General features: G+C 40.0%; 1 protein-coding gene across 1 annotated transcript; it reads right to left on the bottom strand.

Moving 5' to 3' along the window:
* Positions 1-6,106: 6,106 nt before the first annotated feature.
* On the bottom strand, positions 6,107-9,777 carry LOC107687642 (stonustoxin subunit beta-like). The gene is made up of 2 exons (XM_016485083.1): positions 9,684-9,777; positions 6,107-7,001 (listed from the first exon to the last, which is right to left on the bottom strand). Exons 1-2 carry the CDS (start codon positions 9,775-9,777, stop codon positions 6,445-6,447), a joined length of 651 nt encoding a protein of 216 aa, XP_016340569.1. The 3' UTR covers positions 6,107-6,444.
* Between the last annotated feature and the right edge of the window lie 3,972 nt (positions 9,778-13,749).

Raw genomic sequence — 13,749 nt, 5'->3', positions numbered from 1 at the left:
TAAGATGCTTTGGCAACTATTGTGGACAATGTGCTTGATCGCAACAATTAAGCTTGCATACAAACAAGCATTACTCACCGGGAGAATTTACCAACAGCCGCTGTTACCTCCTGTTTCCTCCCATGGATTCCATTTACCGGCTTACGGTTTTCCAGCAGTATGTTCGCCCGCTGTCTGAGGACGAATGGATGACTTTTCAGTCTCATGAAAAAATCTACAGAGATCGTCTGAACACCAAACGCCAGCGTGAAAAGAACTTTGTTTCCTCTGGTGATCCAGGAAAGTGGATAACACTAGCTGCACTGCTAAACGGGATATTCTTCAAGAACGTTTTTTTTACAGCGGAAAGCCACAATGGTAAATGCTGTCACAATGCTAGCCTGTCCTAGTGACATTGCAGCTATACAAACTTATTATGATAATAAATGCCTAAATCAGAGGCGTAATGAGGATCGTTCTTTCCCACCCTGGTATTTGAACGTGCTGCCGCCGAAGCCAACTATTTTCCCTGAAACAACGCATTTCACATATAAGGAGGTAGAGACTGTGTTAAATAACCTTCCTAATAACAAAGCAAGTGGTAACGATGGCGTGACATATGAGACTTTTAAAACCATGCAGTCATGTCAGATTTTAACAACTGTCTTTAATGTCTGTTTGGAAAATAAGAAAGTACCAGATTCATGGAAAGGAGCACTAATTCATCGTATTCCAAAAAAAGACAACATCCCTGATGATCCATCGACATGGAGGGATATATCCCTCCTTCCTACCATCTATAAGGTGTTCATGAAATGCATACTGGCCAGAGTTCTTCCTTGGCTGATGGAGGCTGATATCTTATTCACCAAGCAAAAGGCATACATCAATAAGCAAGGTATGAATGAACATGTATTTTGCCTTAAAACAGGGATAGATGACTTTAAGCATGAGTCATGTAGACTGTATTCAGTCTTCTTAGACTTTAGAGATGCATTTGGAACTTTATCTCATGATGTCAAGTTCAGATCACTGGAGGAAATACAGCTACTTCAACTGTTCATTGACATAGTGAAGGATGTTTATAGAGGCTCCTTTATCGAAGTAATCCGTGGAGAACAGCTCACTCACCCAACAACACCACTTCAGATAGGCATTAAAACTGGCTGCCCTTGGAGTGCAATTAGAGTATCTTAACAGTAATTCTGAAATCTTTTCATGCCTGTCTGCTAACACACCAGATGTTGTTGTGATTAATGAGGAGTGTAGAAAGGTCTTTGTTTTGGAGGATGCATGCACCTTTGACTCTAGTATGGAGGAAGCTTTCATGACTAAAGTCATTAAATATCAACCACTCCTAAACAGCATTTCAGAGATAGGTTATAGAGGCCGATTACTTGTTTTTATATTTGGCAGCTTAGGACACACACACACAGGCTGGTTGTAAGAGGGCTTCAAAAACTTAGGATGCCCAAAAAGAGGGCTAAACGGCTAGCAAAGTACTGTGCTTTGTCCTCTATCATATAGGCAGCCATCATATATGGCGGAGACGCTGTTATTTATACCCATAACAACTGAGTGATATGCTTAATATTGTGAAGACAAGAATCATTGTCTTGTGTTGTGTATTTTAAAGTTAAAACTTTGCCCAGATCTTGCTAGCTAGCTCGTAGCTTAATAAATCATCACTAACAGTTATTATGACTTTGGGCAGGGCATAATATAAATATCCAAATTGTTAAGATATATTGATGTTAACGTTTCGCTGGATGAACAGTTGATAAAGTGTAAACTATCTATTTTGGACTCAGTTCTAATCAAGTTGACTCCGAATCTTTAGATTCAAATTTCTGAAAAGAGCTAATTTCATTACAGCAGGGATGGGAATTTTTTCTGCGTGATTAATATAAGCAGCAGGACAAAGAGGGTTATATGCTCATTTTCACCAAGTTATGACCAGAAATGGATAAATATTAATTCTGCTGTTTAAAACAAATAAAGAAACAGTGTAGGAGAATGGTTATTATGCGCAAACAGCAGGAAACTCTCTATATGCTTGCAGTGTGTGCATGTAAAAAAAAAAAAGAATTTGATTTGAAGCTTGTGACATATAAACACGTACAGGAACTTGATCACTTTATTTAGCGTTCATATAAACACTACATTCAGATTCATCAATTGGAATGAATTCAGTCTGATTGAAACAAAAGTTGTGCATGTAAACATAGGGCTGTGTGTGCAGAATCATTCACACTTACCTGCTGCTAATATTGAACAAGCTCTGCACTGGTAGTTGACTCCACAGGTTGGCCCTGCTGGAAATTCTGGGATGTTCTGGAGCCTTAGTTACTGAAGTTGAACATCTCTCCTTGAAGTTCTTGATGATGCGGTAAATGGACCTTTCATGTGAAATATTCTTTGCAACAATTTCCTTGCATTGAGGCCATTTTGATGCAATGTTAGCTGCTCCAGTGAAAATAAACACTTTTGGTAATTTTGGTATGCTAAACTGGTATACTTAAAGTCTGCTAAATTGGAACAACTAATTTTGTGCTCTTTAATTGTGCGCAAGTAGTGCTGAGGTCCGACTAAAGATATACTGAAGTGTATTTGATTTGTGCTAAAGTGGAACACTTCAGGTATCTTGCATTTAAAGACTGATATTATACAGAGATACAATCCTTATTAATAGTGATATTAAAGCAAGAAATGTGCACTGTGCAACAAAGAAATACTCCAAAAAAATTTGAATTATAATTTCATCTGACTAGTGCTTGTTCACACTTTCTGCTTATGATATTAGTGAAATTATGTTAGCTGCTCATTTTGAGCCAAAGTGGGCACTTTGAAGGGCACTTTACCGCCAGCGATGCCCCCTGTGCACGCCACTGCCTGTGTGTCTAGAGGTATGATTCTTTCTGGTGCGCGAGAGGTCCCAGGTTCAAATACTGCCCCCACTTGCTATGCGCCTCATTCAAGTTTAGGGGTAGGAAAAGGAGTGTAACAATAACAGGGAGAAGAGGAGAGAACTGCCTTCTCCATGTTGCAGGGCAGAAACAAAATCTCAGTGAAACCAGATTTCAAATATAACAGAAAATAGTTTTATTATATAAATTGTGGGATGTAAACAAACTACGGCTTCAGGAGGTGAAAGGTCAAAATAAAAGAGTAGTCTTACTAGAAGCTTTTTAAAGACTAACTTACCTACCTACCTACCATAACCCCCACCCCCCAAAAAATAACAACAACAATTAACTGGCTCCCTCTCTAATTAAACAGAAGAAAATACGGTTCTAAAAAAAAAAGCGTTTTACAGTGTCTTGCACGTGAGAGGCGCGCTAACGGTGCGCTTCCACTACAGCGTCAAATCTGCGCTCATCTTCTTCTTTTAATTATGTTTTATTAACAAGGTTCGGGAGAAGCATGATGAGATAATCAACCAATTCAACACAGGTGGAGCTCGTCTAGTTGATCAACTTAATTAGCATGATATGTATACACAGCCAACTCACCTCTGTCCCATGACCAACCCGTTCTCATCAGTCTGCGTATAAATAACACGACTGCTCTCCACCGAAGTTAATGTGAAGGATTGGCGTATCATATGCACGCAAAATTGGCATTTGGCGTATGCATTACACGCAATTAGAAAGTGTAAAGTCGTGTTATTTATACGCAGACTGATGAGAACGGGTTGCCCATGACAGTTTTCCGGCATCGCTCCTCCACCCCAGCGCCTTACTTTTAAACTATTCTCATCCTATACTGGGGGGAGTTCTCTGGGTTCGGGCTATATTGTGAGCTCGGAGCCCTCCTTCAAGGCAGCACACCAAATATTCTTACTATTTGCTAAATTCTATTATATATGTAAGTGCGAACTCGTGAACTGGCGGTTTGCAAACTAAACACTTTATTGGCGCCATCTAGGTACAACCTAACTTTCAAAATGATGAAACGTAGCCATAGAGACAGCCCTAAATAAAACACACGAGTAAAACAAACCAAAAATAAAAGGCATCACTTTCATATATGAAATAAATGAACACAGGCATATACATACATAGTTTCGCAGTAGGGGAAAAGTTTATTACAATATGTTTGTGTGAAGGAATACATTTGTATAATGTGTGTAACATATACAATGACAGTTTAATATAGTTTCGCTCACCCATCCATTTTACAATAAAACTGAAATGTGACTTTTTTCATAAGACATCTTCATTTCAACCCTTAATGAACTATGAGGGCAAAAAAATAAAAATAAACAATAAAATAATCATTAATCATAATCGAGGTAAAGTGTTCAATTAATCGAGGTTTTGATTTTAGACCATATCATCCAGCCCTATAATAGAGCATCTGATGTACACAAAATTTTAGCTGATACACAGCTCAGATTGATCTTAAGTCTCAGGTATACAGAAGTTAGCATATAGAAGAATACAGAATACACAGAGAGAAGCAGCCCCCATCGTACACAGATTATTCAAAATATGGACATAACAGCTTGAAAACATTGTTTATGAGGACACAAATGTGTATACTGACACGGGTAATACAACGTTAACGTGGTTTATGAGGATACTTACTGTGTCCTTAAAAAAACACAGTCAGTGTTTTTGAAATTCAAAAAATGCCTGTAGTTTTGTGCGAGGTGTAGGGTTTGGGCAAGGGGATAGCAAATACTACGGTGGCAGAGAAGTGCAAAACAAATCACAATTCTGAAAATAAAATAACAAATTACGCAAATGCAAATCTAAAAAACAAAATAACAATTCAGAAAACACAACAACAATTCAGAAAACTTTATAACAAGTCAGAAAACACAATGAAAAATCCGAAAACAATACAAGTCAGAAAACACAACGACAAATCAGAAAACAAAATAAGTCAGAAAACACAACGGCAATGAAATGAGATATACAGCTCTTTGCTTGCAGCAAAGAGTCACGTCACGTCAGGAAAGTGAGTGAAACACACACAAACACATTTTTTTAAATCAAATAATACGTCATTAATAGTGGTTCACTTCCGTGATTTGGTATGATTGCATTCATATCAGCAGCGAACCGTATTGGAGTTCACATGAATCGTACCCCAGAGACCACCCATTTTAAGCAGACTCGGGTACGGTTCATGGGTGTGCACCCGAGTTCGGAAGACAGCGTTCATTATCCAAACGAACCGAACTCTGATATCAATCGAACCCCAGTGTGCACCAAAAGTGCTAGTTTGAAAGCACCCTTAATGCTGTTTGATACAACTCAATTCCAGTTTAATTTTCCTAATAAAAAGACTGTTCAACTCTTAATATTTTGTATTTATATTCTCCCCTTTAAATTATCTCTGCCTCACAACCCACAAAAATCCCAATTTAACACACCTCTGCCTTCTTTTTTTTTTTTGCATTCCCATTTGCTCAAATAGCAAAAGAAAATTGCCACAATAGTGTTTTCACGACATATATATATATATATATAGAGAGAGAGAGAGAGAGAGAGAGAGACTGAATGGCAGTCAGAAGAGAGAGCTATGTCAAATTAACCGTCACTCCCATAGACACTGTATTAGAAACACCCTCCCATTAGCGTTAACTATTTTTTTTTGTAATCTGATTCAAAGGTAATATAAGTACAGTGTTGTAAATGTAGATTTATTTATTTTTTATTTAACCAAGCAAATTAATTAAGAACAAGTACATGCATTTTCTATTTATTCCATAGTAAGGGAACAATTCATACAATGCATTTAAACTGTGTTACTTTAAGACCATCTCCGAACTTTCTACCACTACTCTGCTTCCTGTACACCTTGATTGACAGATGTCTTGTCCAGTCAGCGGTGAGTAATCTATTCTCACGCTGTCTCAAACTATACCTCTTCCAGTTTGTCTGATTTGTTGTTGTGTTTTCTGACTTGTTATTTTGTTTTCAGATTTGTCATCGTTTTCTGACTTGTTATAATGTTTTCGGAATTGTTGTTGTGTTTTCTGATTTGTTATTTTGTTTTGTGTTGTTTTTTAGATTTGCATTTGCGTTTGTAATTTGTTATTTTGTTTTTAGAATTGTGATTTGTTTTGCACTTCTCGTCCACCGTAAAATACAATTTGTACAGTAGAAAAACCATTACGCCTATGGAGAGTCCCCGTAAACCACATATACAGGTATGAGTGTGTGAATGTGTGTTTAGTATCTGAACACACTTACTTTACACTTTAAATAGAGTTGAAGAGTTTTCTCATGTCAATGTATTATATTGATGTAAATATTGCCGTGAATATTATCTTCACTGCAGATATCTATCAAGGATTAAAGACTGATCCGTTTTTGTTTATGGAAAAAACAATATATAACAACAAGCTGCCACTCTCTTTCAAATAATGTGTTTTCCTTTAGATACTATAACATCTCATGGTTACTGATTTATCATGCAGCTCAAAGATTTGATTCAACAACATTATTGGTATTACTTTTCAGAATCATCTATAATTGCTAAATTACAGAGATTCACTGTTCCCCAAACATAAAACCCAGGATAGAGCGGCTGAGTGAATGTGGTCTGGACTGTGTGGATGAGGTTCATTGTGTCAGAGACGCTGTAGAAGGACAGAGTTCCTGCACTGTGATCCACATACACTCCTATTCTCCAGCAGCTGGAGGGAACAGGGAGTTCAGTCCTTTTGTTATTGTGCCAGAATGAGAAACTAGAGGGAGAGCAGGATAAACTCCAGGACTGATCATTATATCCAAAGAAACACTCATAACCAGATCCCTTCCTGCTGATGCTCTTATATGACACTGATATATTCACACCACCACTCCTATTCCCACTCCACTCAAACTCCCAGTAACAGCATCCACTCACACTCTCTCTACACAACACCTGAGGATAAACATCAAATCTGTCTGGATGATCAGGACACGGCTGGATACGGCTGTTATTGAAAGTCACCTGTTCCTTCCAATCAGAAAAATTGAGGTGTTTATGTGCAGTGTTTGGATCCAGAGTGAACTGATGGGAATCTGATGGAGAAAATAGGAGTTATGAATTTTAAATTGCACACAAGTTTGAATTTGTCCTATTCTGAGTCCCAACTCCTCTATCTCCTCACTTTCCCACCTATCTCAACTAAGCTAAAAATTAAATTAATTATAATAAAAATACAAATAAATATGCACGCACACTGTAAACACAACCTGAGCAGTGGGCAGCCATTTTTGCTGTGGCACCTGGGGAGCAGTTGGAGGTTTGGTGCTTTGCTTAAGGATCTCACCTCAGTCGTGGAAGAGAGCGCTGTATTTTCACTCCCCCCCAACTACAATCCCTGCCGGTACCGAGACTCGAACCCTTGACCTTTGGGTTACAAGTCCGACTCTCTAACCATTAAGCCACAACTTTTTTATTTTTATTGAAAGTTTAAAGAATTAATTAGTCATCTGTATTGGATTATGTTTTTAAATTAAGCTCCAAACGTAGGTTCGCTAATCATTCAGTCCTGTCAATCATTGCGAGCCTATATAAGCAGCTCTCATTGCACCGTGCCAGTGTCAACTCTTCCGGCATCCCTCCACCTCCCCATCTTCTCCTCTATTTTTGTTTTCCTCCCTCTAGGTAGTACAGTATGGGGGGTTGAACTCGGCGCTCAAGCCGAGCCTCGGGTTTGAGCCTCCATTACGAACAGCAAGCCAAGTTCATTTACCATTAACCATCAGGACTGGATGGGCAGGCGAACTCGTGAAAAGTTACAGTATATATGACTGATTCTTGAGACATGGGACAAAACATGTCCAGCAACTGTAACTGCTAATAGGTTTAAAAATGAAAATATGTTCAATTGTAAATGTTATGAGGGATTAATAATAGAATGTATTTAACACAATTATCCCCTTCAATTTAATTTTATCATTATTATATCAAATACTTATCGTCTTCTCACTACATCTAAAACGTGTTCACAGGGAAGGGTTCACTCATTCATATGCTATAAAATGGATAAAAATGTATTTTGTTTTTTTTTTGTTTAATGGTGAAAAATAGCTTGTTTTATCAAAAGCAACATTTAGTAATATCTCATATCAAAGCAAGGTTGTTTTCAATGACACGTGTGTTTCATAAGGTTTCAAAGTTGTGTCCCCACTTTTTGTCAACACCGTCAGACATCAAAACTTAGGGAATATCAGGGGCAGCTGTTACTATAAATGACCTCCTTGCCACATTCCACCTCTGCAGAGTAAGTTTTATAGTTTTATATATTTTAAATCCTAATGTTAATATTTCCTGTGTCACACCCATGATGTCAACATCTTCCAATTTCTGAGAAAATTATTTGAAATATTTAGATCATTTTATTTTCCTGAAGCAGGTTCTATTAGCATCTAGCATCAACAGAAAAAAAAACAAAATGGCTACTACATGAACTCCGTTTGTTTTGTGAAAGAAATGCCAAATTTGTCAACACTGTCAGATGTCACCACAGTCAGATTTTCTGTCTGACAGTGGTGACGGGCCAGTGATGGAGTTGACATTCAATGTGAAGTCATCATATTTTTGTGGTTTTCAAGTCATTTTTAAATATAAAATAGTGTTTGACTGTTCTAATAATCTATAAATACTAATATAGAGCATATATTGCTTTTGTGGATTGATAGTCATCACTTCTAGCAGAGTTCGGGCGAGGGAACATAAGATTCAGGGAACTTAAAGCTGAGAGAACACATAACACTGGATAAAACATATCTATACATACAGTTCGCTTGCATTCTGATCAAATGTGTTCTGATAATTTCTGGATCATTTGTTAAGATGTTTAAATGTGAATATTAAGATCCTGGTGAATTTAAGTGGATAGAGGTAACAACTAATTGTTTTATTTTTTCATTTAACTGCTTTTAAAAGTTACCTTGTTACCATTGCAGATGCACAGCAGACATACTGTTCTGAGATGAGAAAATATATAATTTGTGTTCCAATGATATATCAAAATATTTAAATGTGAACCTTGAATAAAAGCTTTATAAACAATAACATACTCACTGTTTGTTGTATTTGTTTTAATATAGTAATTGGTTGATTCAATGTATTTGATTGTTAAAATGACCACAAATTCAGGTTTCCGTCACTACCGTCAGATGTTTCAACTCGATCAGGTCTATGTCACATCCGTCAGATGAATATTTTGATAATATTTGATTATGATATTTTATATTTGTTGAGGAATTGTTGGTCACATTTGAAAATGTAATCTGTCTACTAACATGAGAATGTGTTTTGAAATGTTAAAAACATCTTGATTGCTTGATATTAAAATAAGTAATGGCATGGTAAAAATCACATTTTGATAAAAAGAGAAAAATTGGGAGGTTGAATAAAAGCATAGGTCAGTAGCTTAGTACATGTAAGATACAAAAATGTAGTTTCATTTGTCTGAGTACAAAGTTTTATTTTTTCAATATTGCACCCTGTTTTGTCCCACTTCTCAAGAATTGGTGATATGTGACCTTTCTGGAAAGACCACGTCAACTCGACAGCATCGCGCTGGTAAATATTACCGGCCAATGACGCTTGAGCGTACAAGCTAGGGGTGGAGCCATCTACTACATAGGTCAGCACCCAGTGTCATTAACTCAGAATCTTTCAACTTCATGAAGCAAGCATCAAAGGCATGCGAGCCTCCAGCCCCAGTCAATGAGGAGCTGATAAGGAACCTTTCTGAGGCTGTCCAGGATTTGGGACTGGTCGCACCCCGAGCAACCAGCCAAAAACAGGTTGGATATGCGGTATCTGCAGTCGGGCCGCCATGTTGCATCCCCCCAGAGACCCGCTCCCTTTTCCCCTGAAGTACACAAGGAGATCTTGTGGTCTTGGTGCTCCCCCTATTCGTCCTGAGCCCAAGCTGCGGGATTGCGTATGCTTTCCTCTGTCAATGGAGCCGACCACTTGGGTTACTGTAAGTCGCCGCCGCCCATTGAGGAGGCAGTCGCCGCACACCTTTGTCCAACCACACGTGGGTGGAAATCCTCGCCATCACTTCCATCTAAGCCATGTCGCACCACAAGCCACATCGCTGACAAAGCTTACATGGCAGCCGACCAAGCGGTCTCTGCGATTCATACGATGACCGTTCTCCAGGTTTTCTAAGCCAAGAAGCAGTCGAGCAGCAGAAGAGGACAGCAGTCTGTAAGTGTTTTGTATGTTTTCTCATTAGATTTTAGCGGGTTGTCATTAATAGGACACATTGTTTTGTTTACTGTGTTTACCGTGGTAAACACGTGCTGAAGTCGCATTTGTTCTCGTGCGTGTTGCGTGGCTTTGCAGTTTGGGTTTAAAAGTACAGTAAGGCATGGCCAGCTGAATTCAATTACGTGGAATCAGGGAAGTATATATTTGCTCAGTACACCACGGCAGCTTTCGTGTGAAGCCACCGACAAGGCGCCTGAGTATTGCTTTTTTTCCCCCTTTCTTTACTTTTTGTATAACTTGTTCTCATCTACTTGTTCTAGTCAGTTGTACTCTTATGTGCGTTCAAATCTCTACTATTAGTACTAACACTCGTAAATCACACACTGTACGTTGGAGGCAGTGCAATCCTAATAATCTGCGTACTGTCCCTATGTCCTCCACTATTTTACTCTCTATTCCAATTGGTCTCTGGAACTCAACCGTAATTTTACGAAGCTATGAGAATACTTTTTGTATACTCTCCAAAATGGCACCAGGGTGACACGGAGGGAACCCCTGATGTCACGTGGATTATTTTGCCGATCTCCTTGCTACGTTTCTGGACCTTGATCATGGTAATTACATTGCTGTCTATGGGAGGGTCAGGGAGTACTCAGAATTGAATTCATCAAAAATATCTTAATTTGTGTTCAGAAGATGAACGGAGGTCTTACGGGTTTGGAACAACATGAGTGTGAGTAATTAATGACAGAATTTTCATTTTTGGGTGAACTATCCCTTTAAGCTTCACAGACCATATGGCTACAATGGCTCGGTCCTGCAGGTTTGCCTTATACAACATTAGGGCCTTTCGCACCGCGGGAACCCGTTCTTTCAATCGCTTTACGTATACATCGACATTCCATGTCCATTATTGTGAAACCCGCGAGAAACAACAAAAACACAGCTCCAATCCCAGCGTCCTCCATCCTCCTGTTGTTAATGTTGTTCTTCTTTGTTTCTGTTGTTGAACGCCGCGCACAAATGACGACGCTGTCGACCAGCTTACGTCACTTCTTAGTACACACTCTCGGTGCGAATGCAACCCTTTAAATGGTACTGGGAAATAGTTCGCGCAAAATCGTCCCAGTACTTCAGTACTGTACATTTAGTTCTGGAACTAAAGTGGTGCGAAAGGCCCTATTAGGAAGATTAGACCCTTCCTAACAGAGCAGACTGTTCCAAACTCACAACTCCTTTTCCAAACTCTTGTTCTCTCTAGACTGGACTATTGTAATGCTCTCTTGGCGGGCCTTCCTGCATGTGCTATCAAGCCTCTGCAACTGATCCAGAATGCAGCAGCCAGAGTGGTCTTCAACGAGCCGAAGAAAGCTCACTTCGCACCTCTCTTCATCAGTTTGCACTGGCTGTCAATAGCCGCTTGCATCAAATTCAAGGTACTGATGATTGCCTACAAGACAACCACTGGCGCTGCACCAATATACCTAAACTCGCTAGTTCAGACCTACACGCCCTCCAGAAGCTTGCGTTCTGCAAGTGAACGACGCCTCGTGATGCCATCCCAAAGAGGCACAAAATCACTCTCATGGACCTTTTCCTGGACTGTTCCCAGCTGTTGGAACAACCTGCCTATCTCAATCCGAACAGCTGAGTCTTTAGCCATTTTCAAAAAACATCTAAAGACACATCTTTTTCGCCATCACCTGACCAATTAATACTATTAATTTTTTGGCATGTTCAGTGCCAATAAAGTTTGCAATAAAAAACAAACCAAACAGTGTTCAACATCAGAGCACTTTTTCTCCTCACTTTTGTTCCCAATCACGCATTATAAGTAGAGTCCTGTTTTCAAACGGCGCTCTGTAGTGCACAAGCCCTGTGCGCTCTCTCAATCTAAACACGAGTGCTCCCCCGGCACACGCCGGTGGGCCAGTGGGTGCAAAAGACATCAGCAATGCCCCTCAAGTGGTGGGCGGTTCCCTGTAATCAGACAGCAAACCGTCCCAGACATGTCACAAGGCGCTTCAACCCCTCTCTCGCTTTACGGACACATGGCGCACACTTCGAGGAGTATCAGAATGGGTGCTGAACACGGTCACAAGTGGGTATACGCTTCAGTTTGCACGCAGACCACCCCGTTTCTGCGGTGTGATGATGTCAGATGTGCCAGACAGGGATGCACCAGTTTTGCAAGCAGATATTCATTCTCTCCTGGTAAAGCAGGCAATAGAAGCAGTTCCCCCGGAAAATATGGAGAGCAGCCTTTACAGTCACTCCATCCTTGTCCCCAAAAAGAATGTGGGTCTTCGCCCTATTCTGGATTTGAGACCGCGCACTGGCAAAGCACTCATTCAAAATGATAATGGTGAAACACGTTCGTGTTCAAAGGCAGAGCTTATCAGTTCAAAGTTCTCCCATTCGGGTTGGCATTAGCCCCAAGAACCTTTACAAAGCGTGTAATGCAGTGCTTTCCCCTCTCAGGCAGAGTGGAATACGCATCCTGAATTATCTGGACGATTGGCTTGTTATAGCCCAGTCGCGGGGACGTGCTAGAAAACCACAAGTGTCAGCTTCTAGAACATCTCAAGCATCTAGGACTGACAATCAATGTGCAAAAGAGCAGGCTTTGCCCCACGCAGAACATCACAGACTGTACTCAGGAATGAATACAGTCCTTGATCAGTGCTCTCACCTCGATCAAACTGGGGAGAGTGATGATTCTGAAGTGCTTTCAGAGATTGTTGTGGTTTATGGCAGCAGCGGCGGTGATGTGGTGTGACTTGCGAATGCATGCTTAATACTGAGTGGTTTGCGCATGAGTGGTTTGCTTAATACTTTGTTTGTGGATCTGTTGTTTAAATTATTACTTGCTGCTAGGAAGGAATATTTCGTTGTCTACCTATTTCTACTTTGTATGTTCATTGTAGTTTGTATTTTTGATTGCACTTACTGGTAATTATAATAATTGCTGTCGGCTAAGAAGGAGCCCGTGTTATTTGCATTGCTCTCTTCCCGCACTTAAGTGCAAACTGTAGTTTCAATTTGAGCAATTGCCCTGCTATAGGCTATCGGCTGTGCTAATTAGAAGGCAGCCACAGCTGTTTTCACTGTAGTCTCTTAGACTGTGTATTTCTGTGATGTCTGTGCACTGACACGGAAGCGTCAGCAGAAGCGTTCAGCCCTTGTGTTCAGCCTCCTCCTGTGAAGACCGTCGAGTGTAAAGACCTGTGACTTTACCTGCGCGACATCACTGAGCAACAAAACCAGCAACGCACTTAAGTATTATTTTTATCTTCGCTTTACACACTCTCCTTTTCTGTCCTCTATTTTCCACCTCTATCATGCGTTTCCAAAACATTCCGGTTGTCTCTCAACAACGCTCTAATGTCACACGCAGACGGCAACGCAATCTTGCTAACCTGCGTCCTATCTGTACATCTTCTACTGCACCTCTTTCTTTCTCTGTGGGTCTCTGGAATTGTCAGTCAGCTGTCACAGTCACTTTTAGTCTTTGGCGACTTCAACATTCTGGACAAGCCTTAGGCTACAGACTTCCATTCACTCCTTGCTTCATTTGATCTCAAACGCCTT

This window comes from Sinocyclocheilus anshuiensis, unplaced genomic scaffold (assembly GCF_001515605.1).
Source record: "Sinocyclocheilus anshuiensis isolate Anshui unplaced genomic scaffold, SAMN03320099.WGS_v1.1 scaffold5, whole genome shotgun sequence".
Classification (NCBI taxonomy): Eukaryota; Metazoa; Chordata; class Actinopteri; order Cypriniformes; family Cyprinidae; genus Sinocyclocheilus; species Sinocyclocheilus anshuiensis.
Note: the sequence above shows the minus strand (reverse complement) of the source record. Positions and strands in the feature narration are given on the sequence as shown.

Bases quoted from the DNA above. Each gene is read 5' to 3' on its own strand.
- LOC107687642 (XM_016485083.1), bottom strand. From the start codon at position 9,777: ATGGCGGCCCGACTGCAGATACCGCATATCCAACCTGTTTTTGGCTGG. The intron at 7,002-9,683 runs GTTCCTTATCAG...TTTCTCCATCAG, and splicing joins TCCTGGACAGCCTCAGAAAG to ATTCCCATCAGTTCACTCTG.